Source organism: Aphelocoma coerulescens, chromosome 3 (assembly GCF_041296385.1).
Source record: "Aphelocoma coerulescens isolate FSJ_1873_10779 chromosome 3, UR_Acoe_1.0, whole genome shotgun sequence".
In the NCBI taxonomy this organism is placed as follows: Eukaryota; Metazoa; Chordata; class Aves; order Passeriformes; family Corvidae; genus Aphelocoma; species Aphelocoma coerulescens.
The window spans coordinates 32,579,273-32,606,310 of record NC_091016.1 but is presented as its reverse complement, the minus strand read 5'-3'; the positions used below and the strand labels follow the sequence as shown (position 1 = coordinate 32,606,310).

The window sequence follows — 27,038 nt, the reverse complement described above, 5'->3', positions numbered from 1 at the left end:
GTATTATAACTTCTGGAGATTAACATGGGAGATGTGCAACTGGCTCCTGCACTATGCAAACGTTTACATTGTAGAGCATTTATGAGTTACAACAAAGATTGCAATGAATGAAGTATCTGCTAAGCAGCTGATCTTGAATATGTATTCAATACCACTATTATAACTTTTTTCAGTGCTACGAATGACAGCATGTTTCTAACTCTGGAACTGGAAAATTCAATTTAAATGGGAAGGATAAATACTTCCTTTTCAACCAGTGCTTTGAAAACAAGGAAAATAAGTCAACAAGAATTTTATCTGAGCAAACAATTAGAAGGCATTATTTGGAGAGCTCCCAAAAGCTGTCCATCTCTGCTTTGATTCATATGATTCTATGTGTCATAGTAGATACTTGTTTGTTTTTATTTCTTTGAAATATGTATATTCTAGGACAATATATTTTACTCTCCATTTAAAAAATACAGAGATGTCCTTTTGAAACACCAAACCTGTATGAGCATTTTATTCCTGTGTATCTTTTAAGCATTTTGGGGGTCCTGCTGCCTTTCTGAGTAGCTCAAAAAGGCAGCTTAAAACCATTGTAGACTTTTGCTACTACTACCATTTAGATGTAATTACTTTTAAGTCAAGGCTTACAAAGCTGTTCACATTTTAATGCTCAACTTTATGGTAAGTAAAAAGTCTGCTTCTTTATGAGAAAAGTTACAAAATTCCTTAGGAGTGTGCCTACGTACAACAAAGAATAATTAAATTGCTGCATGCATTTGTTTTTAAGCCTTCATAAGTCCTTTAACTTGAAGGCTATATGCCAGAGTTTCTTGGAAAAAAAATAAAAACTGTGTTTTATGAAATTTAAATACAGCTCAAGAAAGTGACAAATGTCCTATCAAGAAAAAACAAAAAAGAAAAATACTGAACACAAGCTTTGGTTTCTACCTTAGACTCATGAATTTTCAACCTTTTCCAAATATTATTATTATTGTTATTATTATTATTATTATTAATCTAAAACCAGATGCAGCAAACACAGTCCTTGTTATTAATCAATATAATTAATCCTCTGCCCTGATAAGAGTTATTTTATATAAATAGTTGACTTTTGGTTTCAAAACTTTCTCACAGATGTACATTTGAAAGCAATGCCTGCAAATCTCAGCCGACAAAGGGAGAAACATTACAGTACATAAATACTGACAGTCCACTGCTGTTTAAAAAATAACTGCACTAGTCCAATTGAAACCAGCCAAAACCCACCTACGTAAATATATTTTCTGAGACAATCTAAGATTAAGAATCTTCCTCTGTTCCTTTTACCTATTAAATAATCACAAAATGGGCTCAGATTCACCTGCCAGTAAGTAAGCCTCTCCCACAGGAGGTGCAGCTGGACATCCCTTTCTCATAGGGAATTTATATTGGTTAGTTTTCCACAGAAAATATAATGCATTATTTTAAAAGCAGATGATGGTTGTGGACAAAATTATCAAATTAATTCTTACTAGTAATAAAACCCCGTTATCTGGCTAAGCTCATTTTTAGCAGAGTCTTTAACCACACAAACAAAAGGAAATAATATTTTCTACTTTGGGAATGTCCAATTAAATAGTAAGTAAACCTACAAATTGCTTCGAATTGCAACAATTTAAAAATGAGAACCAAAATACAGCAAAAATAAGGACCCTGTATACAAGCTGCTTCATCCTACTATGTTTTATTATGAAGACATTCCAGTATTTTTAGCCTGACAGAATTTATACTAAGGTGCTGATCTGTAAAATGGCTTAAGATTGTACAGTGTTTTAGCTGTGTGCATAGGTAAATTTTTTGTAACTAGGTATAAGCTTATGGTGAAGCATGCTACTGTCTTCACACTCTAAATTCATACTTACTGGCAGATTACAGTGGGGTTTTTTCCTGACGCACTGTCATGAGGCATTACCCAATACATTTAGTAATACACGTCTTACTGGCCAAAAGGAGCTCCAGTAAGTGAGCACATAAAAGCTCTGAAGCCCATTCTCTTTGCTAACTCAGGTGTGCTGACTGCCCCTACTTTCATGAAACCACCTTGTGAGTGTTATAACCATCAGACTCGTGTCTGAAACCACATAAATTCTACATAAAATCTGCAGCTACCTCATAGAAGGTTAAACAAACCAAAAGAAGTTACACCTTCTATACATTGACAGACACAGCTGAAGCATCTGAATAAAGGAAAGGATTTAATATTGTGAATGCATCAAGTTAGGAACTGAAACTCCAAAGAGAGGAAGAGTCAATGACATACAGGTCTCAGAGTACCAGCTGGGGTGAATTTCAGACCACGCCACTACGTGTGTAGAAAGGCCTCCCTTACCTGAAGGAGGACTAAATTTTATTGTCAGAGCATCTAAAGTTCAGTTCAGCAATGTCCAAGTCTCTTTTCTGACACAGCTCTAAGTCCTTCAATTTTGACAACCCAAATGGGTGGCATGTAAAATGAGAAGGCACTCCTGAAAATACACCACTGCAAATTTAACAAAGATCTTGCAATAAACCTGTATGTTGGAGAGGTTAGAAGTCAGGTGGTCCTCTGCATACCACCACTGTAAGATGGCTTGGTTCTGCCTCCCACTTCTAACCATGGACAGCACTGTAGCAAAAATAGAGACTTATGAGACTTCCTACCTCTTAAATGGATCTAATCTTTATTTCACAACAGTGATATTGCATGGATTAGTTAATAATAAAAAGAGTGCTTTGGGGACTACAGTATTATCTTCTGAGCTGACATAAACCACATATTCAAATGTGACAACAAGCACTGCCTTAAAATATTGGAATTGGCCTAAGTATAAAGGGAAACCTAAAAATTAATTGGAAAAAAAACCCCTCAGATAGTGAAACACACTTTCAACCAGTACTAGCATAGATGAGAAGTAAATTTAATTCACAAAGCACAAGTCACAGTTTGACAATAAATACAATAGACAAGGAGTTGATCTCAAAAGGTATAACGGGATCAAATTGCATTCTTTTTAGTCCTGAATATTATCTACAGGATTCTATTTCTCCAGTGCAAGAGGCCTGAATTCATTTGAGTACTACCAAATTACCAAAAAAGCCCCAAACAAAATAATAATTTTAAAAACCCCAAAACCTTGCATTATTTCACTTTCTGTCACACTTACTAAAAGAAGGGAGATGGGAAATAAAGGGTATTAGGGTAGATGGCTTTTACAGTCCTATACTAATTTTTGCTAGATTACCAAACATGTCACAAGACCAGTACATAGCTCAGAGCAGCTGCAGCTGTCCTTCAGGACCCCAAAGAACTACAAGACAGAACTATGCACAGAAGATTACTTTGGATACATCTTCAGTATAAATTATTAAAATAACAGCTTTCAGAAAATGAATGAAATTGTAAGGCAGAGAATCATCAGGTGACTTTCAGTGCATAAGACAACTACGCATTCTGTAATTAAGTAGAACGTTTCATTCAATTCAACCTCTCCCTCATCTTCACATAATTAAAAACTTGAAACAGATTCATGTTTTTCATTCTTTTGTTGCGTATTCCATGATAAAGTGTAACAATAAAAAATAAATTACAGATTTTAATTAAAAAAACCATTCACCAGAGCAACAAGATAAGAGGCTTGTTTATAGGGCAGAAGCAGTAGATGTGTTGTATCAAAACTTTAGAAAGTCTTTTGACAATTTCATAAGAAACAGTCTAAATAAAATTTGGTTAAGATGGGTGAAGAGCTGATCAAGAAAACTGACTATGGAGAATAATGGGAATAATTCTCAACGGTTTGCTGTAAAAGCAGGTGAATTTAACAGGTGGAGTTTCCATAAATGCCTACACCAGACTGTGCTCTGTTCAGTGTTTTCACTGATCATCTGAAGGAACATGCCTATTACACCAGCAATTTATCAGTTTTAGAAGTTCAATAAGTTGAAAGACAGGCTTCAAAGGAAAAAAGCAATGAACTGGGAGAAGTCTGGAAACAGGAAAGCATTCAACAGGGACAAGCACCAGGTATTGAAATTGGGTAAGAATAATCTGCTACATAAATACACAATTAGGAATAACTGATTCCTTCTGAAGAGAACCAGGATTTTACAGCAAGTCAACAGCTCAACATGACCTGTTGACTTGTCATACTGTTGTAAAAGGAAAATTTAATATTGGGTTACAGGCTGTAAACACAAAATCTCCTGAGTTACTTAGCATTATAGAAGTCTTGACTGGAATACTATGCTCAGATTTGACAAACACTCTTCAAGAAAGAAACAAACCAGATGTATCGAGTCTAAAGAAAAGTCAGAGTGTAGCAAAAGCTGTAGCTTAAGAAAACATGATTGAATTTGGCTTGCTGGACATAAAGAAAAGAACATATAGGCAAGGCCATGTGATGAATTAATATACCTAAAAAGCTATTGCAAAAGAAAATTTCAGTTTTGCCAAGGACCAAACCAATAACCAGTTTAAGCCTTAGTAAAAAAAGGCTACCATTAGGTATGAGGAGATAATTCTACCAGTAAGGAGAGTAGATGTGAAATCATCATTTCTAGAACCAGTATGTTCCAAATCATTGTTTATGGGACAGTCACTAAAACCTTTTGCAGGTGGGCTGCAGTCTTAATTAAATATCACAAGCCTGGACTCCAATAATTACAACAAACTTGCAGTTATTCCTCACACATTTTCTATTTACCAAACCATTTGTATAGGAGGCTCTTTTAATCCACTAGGTTTACCAAAAATTAGTTCTTTATATTTCTGAAATAATGCCTTATTCACCTCTTTCCATATTATTACACATATTTTTTAAAGAATAGCTTGAACCCAATATAATTTTATTAAACTGTACCATACTCACAATAACAGCATTTAATTTATCAAGCTAAGTACATGAATACTAGTTCTACACTGGATTTCTGTCTGGTCACTGCTATGTAGATTAGTTTTCATCATACTTTTCAGTCAGAACTATCATCAGACAAAACGTTTCAAATGGATATATTATTCACCAAAGGTTTCAAATTCTCATTTCCAGAAATATTTTACTCAAAGTAGTTTTTTGTGAATACTATTTTAGGAATTGGTGCTGAATTAAATTGAAACCTTTCACTGTGACATTTTCAAAAGAAGACATGAATTGACCCATTTGAATATGATTTTTTAAAATTAAATATAGTGCAACTTTTGAAAAATTCTCTAAACCAAACCTGGAACAAAACCAAAACAAGGTTCAAATTATGCATAACATTTCAGCTGCATTTGTACAGAGAAAACAAAGAACAAGGACTCCCCTTGCTACCTCTACACTCCAGACACTGATGAGACTATACTACAATACAGAGAAATGCCCTGTCTGATGTGCATGTCAGAAACCACCACCAACAACACGTGACGGTGTCAAACAGAAGGGACACACCCAGGATGTGAAAAGCAGCACTGAAAGCATGGCTAGAACATGGCAAGTAAAAGGAATTACAAAAACAAAAATAATGATTACAAAGAAACATGCAAGTTCCACACAAATGGCAACAACCTACAGCACATCAAACTCATTTGAAATTATTTATTTCAATTATGCTCAAATTTGAAATATTTTTAGAGAAAACTCTAAAATGCATTAAAATACTAAGCTGAATTAATTAGACAGCACGTCTTAAAGGGATGCTTACCTTTGTTATCCTGCCCTACCTCAGTTAAAGAGGTGACTAAGATATCTAAAGCAAAAGTAAAATACATTAAATTAATTAGAATCATTCATACTCTTCTCCTTCAACCAACTTAATGTAAGGTATAATACTGTATCTTCAAAATTTTAATTAATGTAAATCATAAGATCCAATTTCTCGAGGTAATCCATTTAGAATACATGGAATACTTTCAAAAATACTTCATGTTATGAAAGATTAGCACAAGTAGTACACTTAGAAACCTACTTATGCCAACTACTTTTTAAAGATTAAGACAACAGATGATGCCAAAATGTAGCTAATCAGAGTGCCAAGGTACAAAACACTGCTCAGCAACAGAGAAAAGTAGCTGCAGTTGCTCTAAGAGATTCACATATTTTTACCAAAAGGTTCTCATCGGAATAACCTGAACAGGAGAACAGAACTACAAAAACTTCAATCCGACCCAGGAAGAAAGAAGGTACTCAGAAGCATTCAACTGGGCTTCTTCACCTCCCACTTCTCTAAGCTGGTGCCATGCTTGAAAGGAGAGGCCCAAAGACAGATAATGTTTGGAATACATAGTAGGAAAAAAGTACTTTAGAGGAAAGGGATCCCTGACCACAGTTATGATTCCTCTTTTCACACACAGGTTCCTGATAAACAGAAGATTTTAGTGAGTGGGGAAAAGCCAAATATTTCAGGACAGTACTTAAAACAGACAAATCACTGATGTTCCATCAGAGAACAAGCTCATAAAAACAATTCTGGTAGGAAGAGTAATTTAAAAGGTGCCTGCTTCTCTCCATATACTTATTTTCTGCTCCATTCCATACGCCTTGTGTCGGTTATGTCAATGTGACTGCTTGGTATGATGCTGTAAACTGAATCATTGAAGTGAATTGGATGGAGGAGGGAGGGAGGAAACAGCTGGTTTTTCTTAACCCTGATCATGAAATGTTTTATTTAAAAGGAAGCTGCATAGTGAATAGTAAATTGTAGGTATCATAAATACAATATTTCATTCAAAACGACATGTATCGTTGCTATTCTAACACTCTTCCAGACAATTTATTTTTTGCTGAAGACTTTCAAGGGGCTCTGAGGTTCTGACACTGTAAATAATTTCAAACTGCCACACCAGAGGAAAGAGAGAAGGCTCAGAGGACAACGGGTGGCAGTTTCTTCAGGTGAGAATACCGACAGAGGCACGGAGAGGCAGAAAGCATATTCCAGCTGGCAGGCTTTTCACCACGGATAACCAGATGCTTACTCAAAACAACATGGGAAACTTCCACAGCAGCACCTGAAAACTGCACTCTGCTCCCTGGTTGATTCTAGGGAACATTACATGAAATACAGCTGCCATAAAGGATGTCATCTGGTGATTTTCCCTAGGTAACTTTACAGCATCTATCCTTCCAAGCATGATCATTCAGTAGCTGCCATCATATCTCCATTGAGGAGCTCAGGTATCTGAGGCACACAGTGAGAGCTCTGAAGAAACAAGCAGCTCTCTAAACCCATCCTCATATACTACCAGAAAGAAGATATACCTCTTGCTTTAGTTATTTGAGAGAATGGAGGAAAGAAGAAATGGTTCTTTGTTTTAAAGTAGATTTTTAAACATTTTTCTTAAGTACATTTTTTAAAGTTGTATAATTAGCAGTTTTGACTAAGTATAAACTGAAAAAAAAGGAGTGAAAACTAAAAGGAGAAAAATAATTTATTTCTTTGTTTCCCCCTTGATTTGTGCTTCCCCAAAACCTCGATGTTAACTTGAAATTTAAGTAAAAATCCTTCTCTCATGTTATTTTCATGAAAAATATTATATGAAGGGCAAAAATATTCTTCAATTTAGCTGGCTTATTTATTTGGGAAACATATAATAAAACATCCCCAAACAAACAACAAATTTTTCCAAAAAAACTTGTTGCAGAGACTGGGACTCCTAAATGTAAAATTAGCATTAACAAAAATAGTTCTAAAGACGTTGAGCGTTTTGTAACAGTAGCTATTTCCAGACACCATATTTTCATGAAATTAGGCAACATTTTCCACCAATTAAACTATTAAAAAAAATCAAGAAAAAAGTGAGTATGTAATTCTACTTTTCCTGGATTTCCCATAGATGACCTGTTTTCCTCTATAAACAAAGGCAACAGAATTTAAAATTATCCTGTTTACATCTATTCCAAATGAAAAGCTTAAGCATTTCCAGGATCCACTTGCCTGCAGGAGCAACAATTTTGGAGTGTGTGCCTGGGTAGCTCTGTAACTGTAGCACCCTCTGCTGCTCTTTTAGTTCTAAAACATACAATTGTACACTCAGCCAAAGAGAAAATAAAATGAATACGTGTCGAACATGTTTCTTGAAAATGGTTACATTATTAACTAATGCTATGTGCAGTTTACAGGAAAACGTTTTGCTATTACATACAATATATTTTCCACTTTATACTACTTGAGCATTCTGCAATATCATGCTTCTGTGGTAACACCAGATGAAAACATAATAGATGAAAATATGAAAATATGCTGTATTTCACTTCTTTAAATTCTCCTTTACACAGCCTGTAGCTTGCTTAGAGTAGGGGAAAATAGTAGACAGGCCCCTGATCATTTCACTAAATCTAAATGCTTACATAATCTGCAATGATTACTTCAGGGATATAATCATATAAGCACTTCATTTGTAATTGCCTTCCCTCACTTGGAAGGTCAAGGGAAGGAGACACTCTTAAAAGCTCATCCTTGCAGAATTTTCCTTAATTTTTGGGAGATTTCTTCTGCCAGGTTGAGTGTGGCATGTGGTTCCAGGGGCCAGCTGATGCTATCCCACAATGCCACCACCAAACCTTTTGCCTGGGATCCATCAGTTCTTTTAAAGGACAATCTCAGGACTAGAGATGGTGTCAGGTTGTACCCTCTTTTTAACAGATGGCATATTGTTGTCTAAACGAACAGACTGATCCTTTCCTTCATTCCAGTCCTCTTTTCCCTGCCTCCTGTTTATGCACAGAATTAAAGCTGAATGAGGTGCATTTAGCACTGCACTGTATCCTGTCTGTGTGTACAATTCATTTAGAGTTTTCATGTGGAAACCACTCTCCCAGAAAGGATGAGCAGAGAGAAAAAAACTTCCACATTTTTCTGAGAAAGTGAAAACTCGTTGCAACTTGTAGTGTGAATTTTCATTCATTTCATTCATGTAGTGGCAATCCTACAGTGTAAATGCATCTCCAGAAATCTTTTAGAAAAAGACAGAATACAAGTGTAGGTATACAAATACAAAATTTGAACGAGCCATTGTGCAGAGGCAATTTTCAGAGTTAACAGTTGGGACCCTGCAATACACCATTGACAGCTACTTCAGTTGGCTCCACTTCTATCCTGAAATTTTTCTGGTGTAAGGCAGAACTTTTAGAAGCAGTCACAAATATTCCTCAAAAGCTGCTTATTGATATTTTATATAATGCTGCCAGCTAGTGGCACATCTTGTACTGAGTTGATACCTACTGGGAGTATAGAGACAGTAGTATTATCTGGAGTCTGCTCTACCACTTTTCTTTTGATGGTGTACAGTGATGTGGCTGTCAAAGACCATAAGCACAGAGATCAAAATGTGAAACAGAAAGACCATAGAAACACTCCCTGAAAGAGCTTGTTTCAACAAAAAGTACTTACTAGAAGAAACAAAAACTCCTCCCCCCCCAAAACCACACAAACCATATTATTTGAAACTAATTATTATGTTTAAAAACAAAATACAGTTTTTCCAAAAGCTAATCTGTTTAATACAAAATTATTTCATAATCTAATAATTTCTAGAACAAACACTAATCTTGCTGATAAATATTCAGTATGGCAGCCAAAACAAACACACAGCATGCTGTGACATTTCCCTGTTTTCTGGTAACTCAGTCCAAGTCGTTTAAGTGAAGTTTAGTGGCCAGTAAATAAATGCTGGCTATGCCGTGTGTCCCAAAAGAACACTGAACTCTGTAATTCTTCAGTACATCCCCCTCACAGAGCACACTGCTGTGACAGCACATTCAGATCTCACTAGCTCCATTAGTATTAGGAGAAATAATACGATACTGTCAAAGACCATTTCAGAAATATCTGGGGTTAATTTTAGAGTAGATTATGATTTGATAATAAAAAGTTCTTGTAGAACACTACAGCAATTGTAAAAAACAGTCAACCTAATTTTAGAAATACAACAGTAGGTACCTCTGGGAGTAAAAGGAGGCAACACAACACCCCCATCATTTCCACAGTGAACTGAACTGAGCCACAGTGGGTTAACACAAAGAGAGTCAAGAAATACACAGGAAAAGATCAAAGAAAGAGCCAGTTCAAATTAAGGGATAATGGGAGTGTGCAGAAATCCTGTCAGGTATGACCCAAATAGAGCAGTTGGGTCACACACAGTTGGGGGAGCTTTACTATGATGATGTGACACACACATAGTTACTCTGGCTTGAATACTGAGAACATTTATTCCATACAGGTGGTATCAAAAAAGTGTGATTATTACACTCCAAGCCAGTACTGCATGCTGCCAGAAGATAATAATTTTACAGTCACCCTAGTAGAGTGTAATCTAGAGTGCATAGTAAAACAGGCATAAATCAGTAATATGTAGATCAATACAGACAGACACTTGCAGACAAAGACATTTAAAAATGGGGAAGCAGTGAATCTGGAAATGACTTGGCAAATGCTATATATAATAGCACAGCATGAACCCTCAAAGCAATTCTGAATCCAAAAGGACAAATGTGAATCTTTGTATAAACAGAGAAACAGTGAGAAGAACTACAGATGTCTTATTACTCCTGTGTTAGCACTGGTGGTGTGCCTGTTAGAGGGTAAGTCTTGTTCTACCATCTGCAATCAATAAGAGTAGCTGAAACACTGTAAAAAGTTAACAGAAGAGCTGACAGCACATCTATCAACAGGAAAGCATAGGAAAACTATAGCAGAGTAAACTATTTGTGTTAACAAGGAAATCTGTGTAGATTGAGCACAATCACAGTATCCACACAAAGAACAAAGAGCAAGAAATCCTGTTACCATATTACACTGTCCTGACTCATTACCTGAAGCATTTTCAGACACAAACACACACAAAGTATTTTCTCTGCTGTTGAAAATAAATGCTCAAGTTGTTATATAATGAACTAATGTTTATTGAAACATATTGGAATACTAAGAGTGGAATTTTGAGATAAAACACGTATATATCAGAACAGTTTCTATATCTTTGGCTTGATAAGGAGGAGGAAATATGTGCATATTTCTTGACTATCTGGCAAACTTTACCAACTTTATTCTATCAGTTTGCTTGTTCGAAAACAAACAAACCAACATGAAAGATAAGGCACAATAACCAAACAAGAATTATATGTATATCTCTAAATGTTAATTATAGAACAGTAATTACTCATCACATCAAAAATGTTTCAATATTTTTGCTCAGCTTTGTTTCCATGGTCTACCACAATTTTATAATTCAATTCCATTAATAGCACAGATAATTTTATTAATAAGTATATTGAAGCAGAGCCATACTGGGTCAGACATTGATGGCCCACTTAGAGCTCATCTTGCCTCAGGTTAATGCAGCCAGTAACTGATGCTTAGACAAGAGTGAAAGATCAGGACAAACATATCATCCTACTGCCCCATTAACTCTCCTAACACCCAGCACTTCCTAAGCCATAAGTGGTGGCTTTATATTTAATAGCCACAGTGAATTTTTCTTGCACAATTTTTTCCCCTTTGCTTCTTGAATTTATTTCATGTTTTAGGATCCAAACCTGTAGGGTTTAGGATTTAGGATCCAAATTCTGTAGGGAGGAATTTCACAACTTGACTGAGTGCTTTCTTTTGTGTTTCTGTGGTTCAAGTTAGTCCTCTCCAAGCTAGAAGTATCCCTGATTGCTACCCATGTTCCTGCACTGCTGTTCCTCACACAGCCACTGCTGGCCACTGGCCAACACAAATCAATGGGCTAAACTAATGTTTTGTTCAATCCAGTCCAGTTACTCTAATGTTCCCACCACAGCCACAGAACCAAAACTAACCTGCACTGGGAGGACTTACGGTTTATGTAGCTGTGCTACATAAAACTAATGCTACGGTACCTCTGACCACAGTAATGGAGTTTCCCAGCTAAATGGAATGGTTATTGAGGGCTCATACAGACGTGTTTTATATTGGTACAGTTAGACTTCTATCAACAGTACTGTATTTAGATAAACAGTGACTTACAGACATTCCCTGTGTTGTCAAAACTTGTCAGAACGTCTTTAACATTTAAGAGGCCATTGTGAAATCTGGAAGAAAACATAAATAGTGACTTTACTGACACATAAACCATCCCAAAAATCCCCATCTTCAAAAAAGAGATTTACTGTATGCATGCACTTCTCACCAGCCCATTTCACAGTGAAGTAGCAAACAGGTACTACTGTAGCCACCAGGGGGAAAACAAGGGGACAATCACCAAAGTCCCAGCACGGAAATCCATGGATCAGGAGGAATGTTTCTCAGAAACTACTATCAAGAGGAAAACGTTTCCAAGAAGCATCAATTTTTATTTAGTTGTGGAAGTCACACAGATGAAAGGAGGAACTTTGGTAAAGCAATTTCTTTAAAAGAGAAAACCCAAAGAGTATTTTTGAACAGCAGCTGTATGCACGTTCCTATTTTCTCCCACAAAATCAAGAACACTTAATTAAATTAATGCGAATGATGAAACTGATTAATGTGTTCAGTGAACTGCATTTTCTTTGGTTTTACATTTGCATAACCCATATGAAATAAACATTCAAAAGTGGGGATAATAAATTCATTACCTAAATTTCATACACCAACTGCAAATTTTAGAATGCAGTGAGCAAAACACTGACAGCAGCAGAAAGAATAAGCACCAAAATTGAATAAAATTTACCTAAGATTTGCCTTTAAATGTGCAGTGACACACACATAAAAAAGCATCTAATCTTGTTTTAAATATTCCAAACTAATCTAAGCCCAAAATGAACAAAATATTAGTCTTACACTTTAGAACAATCAGATTACATAGCTGTTTTGGAAATGCATTGAAGAAAATCTAGAAAGGGTTTTAATAATGTTTCAAATGTATCTTATAAGGCTGTTTGGGAACACACTGATTTGAAACACTGAAAAAAAAAAAGCAATAAATCAAAGAATTTTAGCACCTACAAAATTAGTTCTCATTCTCTCAGCTGTTCTTTCCTGAAGGAAGATTGCTTCAAGAATGGAAAAAAAAAAATTCAACCTTTTTGCAAACTAGAAATTGTATATTTATTGTGAAAAACCCACTATTTATAGCTTCCGATAGCATAAGCATTATATAAAGAAACATTAACATGTTAAATTTTGAGAAGCACCAAGCAGCAACTGGACAAATTCTTAAAAAAATGAAAATCAAATGGAAATCAAGTTAACAAACGGAACTGAGCATATCAGCAGGGACAAATAAATATATGAGAGATATTATAAAAGATTCAACTGGACATTAATGCTCTTCTCCCAGCTACATAAAAACAAACCAAAATTACATTCCTTCTTTGAAGTGGAAGTCTACAAGAATGCTGATGGATCATGTGGATTTTTAATGTACTTCTTTTTTGCAAGTTTGTTTTCTATCCAATTGGACAACCAATGCAACAGAGTTAGTGCAAGGGAAGTGACAAGAAAGGAGATAGGATTGGTAGTTCTGCCAACCACAGAGCTACACTTTAAACTCTCCCCTGCTGACTCCTCAGAACCCTATAAACTCTGTAACTCTGCATGTGTCTGGGGCTGTTGGGGGCTCTCAAACAGCTGTGAATGTCTCATCTCTAATTGAATGTAAGATGGGGGAAGGGAGATGCTGAGGAAGTAAAGAAATATTTTAATCTCTGTTGGCATGCAGGGTAGTCTTGGGATAACATGTTTTGGTTTCTCCCTCCCCCAAATTTCTTTATGTACATAGTTCATATATAAAGGTTATCGTGTAACTCTCCAAGTGAAGCAAACAAAGGTAAGGATGAAAAATTTAATAATCTAGTACCGGGAGTTCAACAGAATGAAGAAAGAAAAACAGAAGTGAAGTGTCCTGGTCTAGAAAATATACAATTTACATACTTAAGGGTCAAAAGGTAGGCAAACACAAAAAGGAGAAATGATAAAACCACAGCACTGGCCAAAACTGCTTAAAATTTGTGGAAACCAAAAATTGAAGAATTGAGCATAATCTCTTATTGACAAAGTTTAAGGACTGAGGAAAGCAACATGCCAAGAGCTGATCTACTTGTGAAAGGGAGAGCTCAGGAAAACACATTTCCAAACAGCAATAGCCATGTTTCTCCATTTGGAGATCTGTACTCATGGAGCCTGCAGACAAACTCTGCACCAGCTATTCCCCAACTCTTTTCCATAACAGGCTTTAGTCACAGAATAAAAGTTACATGCACATGTAAATACAGGTATTCTCTAACCCCAAATTCTGCCATAAATATTGTGCTACTCAGTCCTGCACCTAAAAAACAGAGCTTCTAGTTTGGGATCCACTGCTCTGCACGTACATCCTCAGCAGTTCTGAAACAGCTGCTGCTTCACTGTCCCATCCCATCAGCTGCTCCTCCATCACCAAACCCACAGAAAACTGCCAAGATACATCACATCTGGTTTCCATGAATGCCTGTCACAATCACAGCTTTCCACAGTGCAGCTGACAAACAAGTAGAGTCTTAAGTGTCACGTGCACTGAATTATGAGTCAAGGAAAGGAATCACAGAATCTTGGGATTAAACCCCAGCCCTTAAATTCCCATAAATTTCTACAGAGATCTCAAAATATAGAAGAACATTAGTATTCGGTGCTTTAGAACATGTCATGGATGTCATACAGTTCAAAGAACTTCAAAGAAGTTCAAAGCTCTCATGGCTGAGATCAGCAAATTACTTCAAATGAGCACAAGTAAGCATCATGGAAAAAGTGAGTTTCAGGCTGGCATGGTTAATCTGATTCACAGTGTTCTTATAATAAGTCTTCAAGGTACAATACACAAAAAATTCTGTGGCTGAGGCAGTGAGTAATAGAAGACAAATCTATGAACAATAAACTAATTCAACTCATGTTTCTCCTGATACAAAGCAAAGCAGAATTCCTTATTCTGGACTACAAATAAATCAACTTTGTATGAAGTCAGAGAGAGTGAGATCAATCTTTAAATATATCAATGCTCCTTCCTCTCCAATTCAGGTAACACAAGTGGCAGACTTTTACCTGTATATAAAAATAGCTATGGATAGTACAAAAAAAAAAAATCCTTCAGTAGGTCCCTATTAAGGTATGCTTTTCATGAGCCATAATGAAACAAAAGTAAGTTCCTTCTTTTCTTTTATTTCATTCTTATACTGAGCGACAAAAAATAATACAAGTAAGTACATGCCTGTATACACTTTAAAAACCTACAAAAACTAAGAATACATTTCCATGTAATATTGAAAAGGGAAAAAACCAAACACAACACATCTCCATACACTATTAACCTACACACAAAAGTATATTTGTGAAAAATGAAAGATGGGATAGTGGTAAAATGTTTCTGTTAAGGGTACTTTACAAACAGGCTTGGTGAATATCACCACCAATTGTCACTGTGGCCCACTAAGAACCTCAGAGTTATCTGCAGACGTTGCTATCTGATCAGATGTTCTTTCTGGGCCAGAGTACAGCAAAACAAGTCAAGTTCTCTTTCATTCCAGTTCTAGATCACAGCTTAATACAGCAAGAAACCAAAAACAAAGCTTCTTTGACTACAATTCTTTTTACAAATTCACATATCTTGGGCAATATGATGGAACAGTCATAGATTGATCAGTGAACAAAAGAATTACGTTGCCAAATCACTTTTCATCTCTCTCCTCCATTTCCAGCTCCTGGGGCCAACCCTTTACGCTGCTAAATTCACACATTGTCTCTTAGCATGAAATAAAAGAAGAAAGCAATTTGTCATATCCACATAAATTGTCTATAAGAAGTAGGCAATATTCCTTGAAATCCACTTCATTTTTTTTGATCTCTATCCCTAAAATAAAAAGCCATTAAAAATTCAAAATGTTATTAGCAGAAATATACAAGAGGAATGGCCAATGGAATTCAGTCCTATATCATCTTCTAACACACTACTTGCCACATACAAGTAGTGTCTGTGCATGCCCCTCATTTCTAAACCATAGGTCTAGAATCATCTAATAGTTTCTGTCATATTTTTATCTAAAGGTTAATTCATATTCAGAATAAAGACATGACATCTTGCACAGTACACTTAACACCTTATACAAAGATTTAACCCTTCCTGTAAACTGCTGACATTGTTCTTTTCAGTTCTGCACTTTAGTATTTGAAACAGCAAATGACTGATCAATGGAAAATATTTTACCAGAGAAATAACTTATTTCTTCACTGTTTTCTTAAAATGAGACTCCCATTTAAAAGCAAATCCATATCCTGAAATAGAACATTTGAAGATATTGATTGCTCCTTTTTAACTCAAATAAAAGAATAATGTTCCTGTCTAAAAGGCAGGCACCATCTCTACAGTGAGACATTGCATCTTTATGATCTATAATCACTTCATTGCTAAAATTATTAGTACAAAATTCAAAATTAAAAGCACATTCCTGACTAAGAATAGAAGGATTTAGAAAGGCAGTATTAAATAAATATTTTTAAATAGTTCTATTTACTTACTATATGTCTTCCTATCCCTAAGAAAATACATATTCAGCACATGCATAAGATTTTAACATCAAAATGAAATACTGCCACAGTTAAACAGAACTTGAAAAAAGCCAACAAATACACCTGAAAGTTCTATGAATAAAAACACAGGGGAGATGTGGAAACAGTGGTGCTGTCTATGTCAAGCTGGAGTGCTTGGAGCTCCCCTGGGGATGGATGAGGAGCCAACTGAGAGCTTATGGGTCAGGATTAAAGGGAGGGCAGGGACTGCTGACATTATACTGGGGGTTTGCTACAGGAAGACCAAGTAGATGAAGCCTCTACAGACAGAGAGAGGAGCAGCCTTGCACTCACAAGCCCTGGTCTTCATGGGAAGCTTCAAACACCCCAATGTCTGCTGGAGGGACAACACAGCAGGGCATAAAAATTTCTGGAGGTTCCTGAAATGCTTCTTTTTTTCAAGAGGCACCAACAAAGAGAGGTGCTATGCTGTTCTCTCCAACAAGGAGGGGCTGGTGGGAAACGTGAATGTCCAAGGAAGCCTTGGCAGCCATGACCATGAAATGGCAGAGTTTGAGATCCTCGGAGCAGCAAGAAGGGTGCACAACAAGCTTGCTACCCTGGACTTCTGGAGAGCGGACTTTGGCCTCTTCAGGGATCTGTTTGGTAGAATACAATGGGATAAAGTCCTGGAGGGAAGAGGGGCCCAAGAAAGTGGTTAATATCCAAGGATCACCTCTGGAGCAACGCATCCTGACCAAGAGGAAGTCAGACAAGAAAGCCAGGAGGCCTATGTGGATGAACAAGATGCTCCTGGACAAATTCAAACACAAAAAAGAAACCTACAGAGTGTGGAAGCAAAGTCAAGTAGCTCATGAGGAACACACGGAAATTGTCTGAGCATCCAGGGTTCAGGTCAGGAAAGCTAAAGCTCAATTAACATCATCAAGACAAGGATGTAGTGTGTAGGAACATCAAGTACAATACAAATCCAGATGAGACTACACTAATCAAATGAGGTTTTGGATTCTAACACAAGAAATTTCATTTTGACACACTTTCACTGCTAACAAAACCCCACACTCATCAGACACTCCTTTTGATACCCCAGAGCTACTGTGAAGCAACTTAGTAACTAAACAAAGCTCAAGAGACCACTTTCCACCATGTGTTATGAACCTACATTTTCTTAAGCACACTGGAGATCACTGTTTAACCAGAAGAGTTATGAGGATTTTTTAAATGAGTCGATGATGTTCCACTTCAAGCATCTATTCAAAATGGCACCTGAATTTAGCTTAAAATTTTTAAGCTGAAAACTGTCGTATATTGGGGCTTCTGACTTTCTGCTTTGGAAGATTTGTTATTAAGAATGATGTGAAAAAATAAACTAGCAACAGAAAAACATGGCATAAGCTCTTCTTTCTGAGATGTGAATCCAGCCTGAGTTTACTTAGAGAAATAGCAAAAATAACAAAATTCAGAAAAGCATGCACATGACTGGTAGTTCCTACAAAAGCTTCTATTTGCCTGACAAACTGGAACCAAGCCCCTCTGGAGCAGTAATTCCAGCTAGGTCATAGCATATCTGAATACACAATTTGATCAGTTTTGATAGCCCTTGAACTGATATAGCTTGACCTTTATACTCTTTGCCAAAAGCCACTAACAACCTTATGAACTTTCTTAAGTATTTAGCCTTGTCAAGATATTAGCTGACAACCCTTTTAACATCGAACATATGCAATGAGCTTTTCCAAGAAGATGTTAATGCACAAGGAAAACAAATGTAGATGGAAATTCAAAAGCACTTTTGTCAAGATTTTAGAGGGGCCATAGCAACATTTTTTTTCCTGATAAAAAGATATAAAAAGGCTCTCCTATTCATGCATGCTGTTCTGGATGTACCTGACTGAGGTTATTGTTAATAATATGCTCTTGTTAACTTGCTAAAGTTGTTTCTGCTGTTTAATATTGTTATAAATAATATTTTTCCAGTGGACGGAGAAGAACCAAGGGAAGACTGTCAGACATACAGAGAATCCTTAAGTTTCCAACACGTGGTCAGTTCTCAAAGATCCAAAAACACTTACTCCAAGATTTCTTATCTTCTAGATATGTAAGTTTCAGCAAGGAGAACTGTTGCTCTGTTATGTATGTTAAATGTTATGTTATCCCCTAAATTACTGCTTCTGCAAAACCAGGGAAGAGACTTCATTCAACACGGACTCATGGTAAAGTTGATTTTGTTGCAGTCTATTTATACTTTGTTCCTGGCAAAAAAACACGGTATTTTCTCCTTCTCTTCTTCACCTCCTGCAATATTCTGAAATAATAAGTATACTCTATCTATTGTCACTGCCTCAGAGTGGAGAAAACATTTTAATACAGAAGTGTAAGACTAAGCAAGTTCTGATCATTATTCCTAAAATGATCAGTGATTACCATTTTGAGAGGTCACTGAATATCTTTTGGAAAGAAACAAAATGCAGGGAAAACATAAAATAAATATCCCCACCAGAAGACAATGTCCCTATTCTCTTCAATATTCAATTTTTGAAAGGCAGTGTGAGCCTGCTCCAGCACAGAAACTATACATTTCCACTGAACAAGATTAAAGAAACATAATAAAATAATGCACAAATAAACATGTTTGTTCATAGGCTATAGTTCAGCTGTGTCCTATAATCAGTGAAACTACTATTAGGCAAATAATACCAAATAAAATGATGGCATAGAAAGTGGTGGAAACAGAAGTACACAACTATCAAATGTCAGAGCAGGATCAGTCTGACATTCCCTTGACTTTTGTACTACCAGCACAGGTGAACCTTAGCTCATCTCCTACCTTAAAACTCCAGAGCAAGTAAATCAAGTAAGGGACAGTGTTGCAACCCATGGCAGTGAACTAGAGTTCAATGCTGCACTGTCAGGGACTGCAGCCTTGTTCAGCCCAAATACTCCCTAGACACCTGGTGTTTCCTACCCCCAATGTGCCTCTGAAGACCTAGAAACAAGGAATAGGGACACTGCACAAAGGCATTATGTAGACTGTCAGTGTTTGAATTAGTCCACAGCATTTGCTGGTGGTTTACAGGAAAAGTCTATACATGGAAAAACACTGCACCTACTCCTATTAAAAACAGCAGTTTTCTAATGGAAAAGTTTCCTTTTGAACCCTTTTAACATCAATGAGCGTAAGCTTGGAAAATGGAAAATTAAAACTTTATAAAGCTCTAAAGAATTTTGTTCTTGATTTTATATCCAGATGCAAATTTAAAATTATCTGCATGCAGTGTTGTGGGGCTCCTTTAGTATGGTTTGGTTTTTTCTCATTGGTTCATTTTAAAACCTTGCAAAAATTTCGCAGTTTAACGATGGCCACTTGTTTGTGTTAGATATTAATTTCTAAGATTGACTTTAATTTAAAGTCCCAGGTAAACAAAAATGCACTTTTTGATTTGGGCTCTCCAGAACATCTTCCACTGTGCAGAGAATGCAAAATCCTCCACCTTCAGAGAGCTAAGTAGAAGCTGCAGAACAAATATCAATTCAGGGATTCTTAATTACTGCAGCAAACCTGCTGAGGCAAACCAAGTAGAGTAAACACACGCATGGAAAACAGAATATGGAAAAGAAGACCAAAGCAAGAGAAAGGAAAAGAAAAACAAAACCAAAATCCCACAAACATAGCAATGAATGGGAGTTATAAAGAAAGCTACTGAGAATTCACTTTCATTCCTTCAGAGGGTTTTTTGGGGGGTAAGTCAGGTTTCTGTGGGTTTATTTGTGCATGGACTTTTTTATTGTCAATTTCTTTAATACAAATGACCTGCCCTAATATAAAAAAGATTACTTCATTAAGTATATATTATTTTGTAGGAAGAAGAAATTTTTTTATCCTTTTGTTTTGAAAACCAGCTTCCAAATTATCATTGAGTTTTACAAGAACCACTAAGAAGAAAACCGAATAAAATATAGATCATTACCAAAACCCTTTTAGAACATCATTAATAACATCATGTCATAAAATTTTTTATAAAGACTATAAATAATTCTGTTCAGGTTTTTTTATATCTTATTTATAGCTGAAGAATGTCAAAACAGAAAGCTATTAAAATATAAAATAAATGCTCATATTTGCATTATTTTTTAGCTACAAGCATCAGTATTTTCACTCAAGCTCTGCCACTTCAGTAGAATGTACCAGAAAAAAGAGTCAGACAAGGCTGCTTACTGTAACAAACAACTAAAAATAACATTTACCAGTTTATTTGTAAACTATGCCCTAGTTACACAAAACACTGGAAGAATGACTAATGAGTTTTATATCTGAGGCCTATTCAAGATCTTAGAAAGTACTTAAAACTTAAATTATGGTTACCTTAAGGAGACACTGTACTTGGGATAAAAGATGCTTCTATACTGAACCCAGGTCCCAGTTTCCTCTTCTGTATTCTGGTCTTCTATTGAAAAGAGATTGAACGATGCAAACCTTCTTACAGATACTTGTTGGAGATGCACATCTTTCAAGTGCTTTTTCCTCAGAACCTTTGAAATGAAAAACAAATTAAACATTAACAATAAAACTTCCAAGAAAAGAACAAACCCATGCCTATTTAAGTGAAGAAGCAAACCATAATGGCTATGCTATCAGCTAGCAATTATGAATAACCAAGTATGTCAGCCCTGAACAAAATACAGTGGTATTGATGGTAGGGGTCAAGAGAACAAGTTAGGAATTTTGTCTCAATAACAGTAAAGCAAATGTACTGTGTTTAGAAATACACAAAGTTGCTTTTTTAAACTCACGTTCCAACAAACCCATGCAAAAATCAGAGGAGCAAACTGGGTTCTCCCCTCTCCTCTCATTTTACCAAGTTTCACAGCCCAAGCAGTGCCCTCCCTAAGCAATTTCTGTCTCACTCACTGTCCCTATAGAGGGGGGAAAAAACCCCAACAACAACAACAAGGGTATCTCTTGTAGAATTTAAATTACAAACCCAAAACATGATCTTCAGGTGCCTGAGTGCTCCCCTGGCACACTGCTGTGTGTTCCTTCCTAGCCTACAAGGCTTCTGCTACACACTTGCAGAGATGCTGCCAAAGTTGCCCAAGTCAAGAAAATTGCTACCTGTCCCAGGCCTCTGACTTTCAGACACCACAACTGTGAATTCCCCAGGCCCCCATAAGGGGACTGACACATGAGCCAGACTTCAGGTGAGCCCCAAAACACTCTGACAGCACCAACTTCAGTGCTAAGAGACTGGTGAATTCAAGACAGAGACATAATGTCGTTTGCATTTCGAAAATGATTAAAACACATGTTCAGGAAAGCGAAAACGTGGGGTCTCTGTCCTGCATAGTCTGCTCCACTCAACCATCTTCAGGGAGTGAGGTGTCAACCCCTCTGTGCAGGAAAACCCAGCACTCATCTGGTTTGAGCTGTGCCATTGCTCAGATGATTGCCAGCATTTCCATGCCAGACAAAAAGACTTATTCCTTAGGGCAGTGATGTGGAAGGAGAGGTGTCCTGGATTTAACTTCTTTCTCCTAACATTGGAGAGAATACATAAATAATTGTCATTGCATTTTTAAAATTAAGGTGCATATGCAGTCCCCAGTGATGGATTAAAAAAAACCAGAGCAGAAAATAAACTCATCACTATAAATTGATAGAGGTACAAGAAATAGCTCCATTGAGTAGGACAGCACTGCAATTTACAAGTTTTTGCCAACTAGAGATAAATCAAATGAGAAACAGCTCTCCAGAATTATGAAACTTGAAATAGAAGCTTTGCATACAGGATGTGTACAAAAAAAAATCATGGGTCAGTGATTTTTTTTGCTGTACCCAACCTGTGTTGACATGCTTTAACTGAAAATGCACTCACATTTAACAGCCTTGCAATTTGGGGCCATGACCTATTATTTTGCAGGATATTTGGAAGTACTACATATGTGAGCAGAACAATTGTATTTGCTACACTGTTGGTTTCTAACAGCAGGTCTGAGGTATCAGGCTTACTGCTTTTGGAGCTATTTTCATCAGCAGGTCTCAGCATATGAAAGGCACAAGCATTTTCCATAAAGTTTTAGAAATGTCTGGGTGCTGTCCACACTACTTCTGTAACACGTGAGAAAAATACACACATGAAGGAAAACGCAAAAAAACCAGAGCAGGACAACAAAATTAAAAGACCAGCAAAATTAAGACCTTCATGTAATAGCTGTGTGCTTGAAAACAAAATGGACTATCCTGACAACTAAAGAAAAGCAGCAAGACCTAATTTTCAGAAAAGTGTGTTGTCTGGGGACTTCTTTAAAGCAACAGCAAGCCATTACTAACAGGAAAAAAAAATCCAGCAGTGGCAACACTTTTCTATTTTCAGTTTTTGTTGCACAGAGACATCTTATAGCCACTCTGTAAAATTCATTCTCTGAGTTAGCAGAAAATTTCATGAGCATTTGAATACTCAAAAGAACATTTCTCCCACAGCCTCAAACAAAAATCAAGTGGTCTGAGATCTGAAAACTGCAGGTCAAATCTTTTAAAACCCTAAATATTACTGAGAAAACAGCACAAAGGGAGAGTATGCTACATTATTTATATCTAACTCTGTATTTTTTACGTAAGGATCAAAGGGTTTTTTTTCCTCAAGTCTGTTCCAAAAAGGACCACAGCTGTGTTAAACAAGCTACAAAGTTAGGTTGCTGCTACAGAATCCACTGATATCCACTGATAAAAACAAAAGGTGACAAACCTATCTTAACTCATCACCAAACAGTCTCCTACAAAGATTCTGGTAAAATATTATCACAGATCTCAATTATAACACCCTTGGTATTTAGTCACAGTATTAGGATCATGTTTAGGACTCTTTATAAAACCTAAAACTGGTTGATATCTCTTAAAAAAAAAAAAAAAAAGAATCTCATCAAAAAAGAATCTCCTGCAAACAACATGGAGAAAGGCAGTCACCTGAAATCCCCTGTATTTAACTGTATATATCCTTGTGTTAGGCCTAGTTGCACTAAGAGCCAAATTCCATAACAGCTCATGGTCTACAAACCTCTGCCAGTTCTCTGGAGTGACTGCAACATGGTATTTTGTACATGCAAGAAAGTTTCTACACAAACATAATCTGTAACTACACTCTAAATATCATCCATAGGACTATAGTATTTCTTTTTATAAATAATTTATTTACCAAATTGTTTTATCCAACTGTAAACAATTTACAAACGCAAGACTAACAAAAACATGGAAAAAGATCTGAAGCACAGGCACCCTTCACAGAGAGAGGTGCAGGAAGAGAGAAAAAATTGGTTTAGAAGTGCTTCTGCTCAGGAAAAAAAAATGTCATTGGCCTGTCCTCACTTAAGCTTTTATTTTTCAGTTCTGGAAGTTAAAGTACTTAAAAGTAATTGTCAGGTGAGCAAGATACTCTCAGGCACGTGGTGTGACTCTTGGGGATGGTCCTGTGCAGGGCCAGGAGCTGAACTTGATGATCCTTGTGGGTCCTTTCCTGCTCAGCATAATCTGTGATTCTGAGACTTGTGTGAGAAGAGCAAGAGGAAGTTAACAGGCAGGATAAACATATAAAGCTTATAGAGTCCATGAAACTTTCAATAGGGAGCAAATGTGCATATAGGGAGGAACCTAATGCATGCCTATTTCTCTAACTTCCCTGCTGAAAACCATGGACTGGGTAATACCATCAGCCACAGAGACTGGCAGAGCTCAAAACATAGCCTTAGAGAACTTACTCCAGCCATTTACAAATGCACAGTAAATGGGTAACTTCCCTCAGCATTTTTTTAAATACAAAAAATACTTTTCTTGATTCTGACAGGCTAAGTTTAAAAATATTGCCAAACTTCAAACTTAGTACATACATAAAACACTTCATTGATAAAGAACACACAGGTAATTATGCAAACCCCTGATTCTTTATGCTAGCTTCATAGGATACCTCATAAAAGGGCTTTTTTTTCTTAATTAAATCAGCGAGCATGCACTCAAGCATCCTTACCATAGTAAATCAATCTGTGTGTGCATTGAATGAAAGCAAATTCAATACATAAACACACCACAGAACTGATTTCATGTAAGGCGTTATTATAAGCAGTATGAAAAGCACTTTTAAAAGCACTGTAAGAAACCCTTTGACGGTGCTCCTTTAAAAATGGCTTTAAAGGGAGCTTGATACCTTCTTCCAATCCATAGATAGATCTGAGCACCACTGTAGCATAAAGCACATAACTGATTTTTACTTCAGATGTACCAGTAAGATTAAATTGATCCTTGCTCATTGTACCATACAAAAATCAACAGAAAAGCTGAAGAACATGGAAAAACCAAGGGAATCTGTAGAGGAAAAGGTCACAGATACATGTAGTTTGAGAAAGAAACAGAAGCCTTCTCCCCAAATACCTACATGCACTCTTCCACAACCCCGTTTTATTGTTATGAAAACAATATGATTTTAGGAGAAGAAATATGCCGAAGGCAGTATATGTTGAGAAGCAATAACAGCTAGCATAGCCACAGAGTGCAGCTTACACAATCTGCTAGAACAGAAACCTACAAAGACAAACCTGATATTCCTACCAGTAACTTTGACATTTCCTGCTTTGGAAACAAAAGTTGGTCCTGTTGAACAGGACCGGCAAATTTAGAAACCAAAAGCACACAGAAAGTGCAATATTGACATCTTCAGGCTTCCCACTCTGTGACCCAGCTGCAGCCAGGTGCCCCTTCCAAGCCAGCTGCCACCACAGACCCAGTGCCACCTCTCCACCCTCTCAGGGACAGCTGTCCATAGGCAGCTCCAGATGTCCATCTGCACAGAACCAAACACTCAAGCTAGGGCTGTAAATTTCACATCCCATAACAATAACAAACAATGGAACAGACTAGGGGTTTTAAACCTTTATGCCTGTGCTCATCTGCAGAGGAATCCTTTCCAACCTCACACTGCTCCAAAAGGGTCTAAAACAGTGTGGAAGGCTGCAGCTGAGAAGCTGCTGTTCACCACAGTACAGGCGTCACTGCTTGCCCCTTCTTCCTCCTCACCCTCCTCCAGGCACAGCCCCTCAGCAAAATGCAGTTTTCATGCCAGGTGAGCAGGGTCTTGCCCCAGGTCCCCACGAAAGGCAGTCTGGGGGGCAGGGAGCAAAGGGTAAGAGTGAGGTGGCAGCTACGACAACCAGCCCCACCAGCATCGATGGAAGGTGTCAAACTATGCCCTGAAAATCCCAAAGTGCCCTCAGGCTGTGGGGTGCCAATAAGATGCTGGTCCTCCTCCCTTAACACAGGCCACGGGCAGTTTTGGGGATCTACTGAAGGCACACTTTAGAACCATAAAATCATAGAATCAGCCGAGTTGGAAGGAACCCACCAGGACCATCGACTCCAACTCCTGGCCCTGCACAGGACACTGCAAGAGTCACACCATGTGCCTGAGAGCATTGCCCAAGTGCTTCAACTCTGGCAGGCTGGTGCTGTGAGCACTTCCCTGGGGAGCCTGTTCCAGTGCCCAGCCACCCTCTGGGTGAAGAACCTTTTTCTAATATCCAACCTAAACCTCCCCTGACACTACTTCAGGCCATTCCCTCAAGTTCTGTCACCGGTCACGACAGTGAAGGGATCAGTGCCTGCCCCTCCACTTCCCCTCTCTTTAGAGAGCGATGGGTGCGTATATACATGTATATATTTTTATTATTATCATTTTTTCCAGGAAGACTGCTACAAGCACCTTTACATGACCCACCATAGGCTCGCAACCTCCCTCTCACGGGTGCGGGCAGCGCTCCGCGCGCCCGCGGGATTCTCCGCACCACGGCCTGGGGCACAGCCCGGCCCGAAGGAGCAGGGAGAGACCCCGCGCTGTCCTCAGGCTGCGCCACCGCCCACCCGGCCATGCCGGCCCCCTCCCGCCCGCGGGCTCCCCCTACCTGTCCGAGCAGTCGCCAGCGGGCTCGAGCCGCCGCCGCAGCGCTCGCCTCGCACCTGCCCGCGGCGGGGCGGCGCGGGGAGCCGGCAGCCTCGGCCATGCGGCGGCGGGAGCGCCGGAAGCTGGCGCGGCGGGAGGGAACGCTGCCTTGGGCGGCGGGGACGCGCCGCTGAGCATCCAGCGGCTGCGGGACCGGCCGGGCTAGGGATGGAGCGGGAGGAGGGGCGCGGCCATCTTTGTTAAGGGCAGCGCCGAGCTACTCTCGGCGGCCGAGGAGTGCGGTGCTCTTCAGGCCCGGCACGGCGGGGGCGCGCCTCAGTGCAAGTCGCCCGTGGCCTCCGCGCCCGGGGACGAGACGGGGTGTGGCACGGCAGCCAGCCAGGAAAGCCGCGCCAGGGACCGTGCCCGCCCGCCGTGGCTCCGCGTCCCGGCGCTGACATCAGCTGCGCTCGCCCGCCGCGGCAGCTGAAGCGCGCTGCCGCCATCTCGGTTACGGGCAGCGCCCGCCGGGAGCCCGCCCGGCATCGCATCCCGGGCCGCCCCGGCGCGAGCGGGAGCGGGAGCGGGAGCGGGAGCGGGAGCGGGAGCGGGAGCGGGAGCGGGAGCGGGAGCGCCACGGCGAGTCCTTGC

At 38.4% G+C, this 27,038-nt stretch overlaps 1 protein-coding gene across 3 annotated transcripts in view; it reads right to left on the bottom strand.

Annotated features, from left to right (window-relative positions):
* Nucleotides 1–26,975, bottom strand: part of CAMKMT (calmodulin-lysine N-methyltransferase) — a 217,280-nt gene extending 190,305 nt beyond the window's left edge. For 2 of the 3 annotated variants that reach the window (XM_069009756.1, XM_069009758.1), the window contains exons 1-4: nucleotides 26,410–26,975; nucleotides 20,834–21,000; nucleotides 11,962–12,026; nucleotides 5,683–5,727 (exon numbers count right to left, since the gene is read on the bottom strand). In XM_069009756.1, the coding sequence (XP_068865857.1) occupies nucleotides 5,683–5,727; nucleotides 11,962–12,026; nucleotides 20,834–21,000; nucleotides 26,410–26,508 (376 nt within the window). In that variant the 5' untranslated portion in view covers nucleotides 26,509–26,975. The remainder of the gene's footprint in view (nucleotides 1–5,682; nucleotides 5,728–11,961; nucleotides 12,027–20,833; nucleotides 21,001–26,409) is intronic. The other variant, XM_069009757.1, reaches the window with a different exon arrangement.
* Between the last annotated feature and the right edge of the window lie 63 nt (nucleotides 26,976–27,038).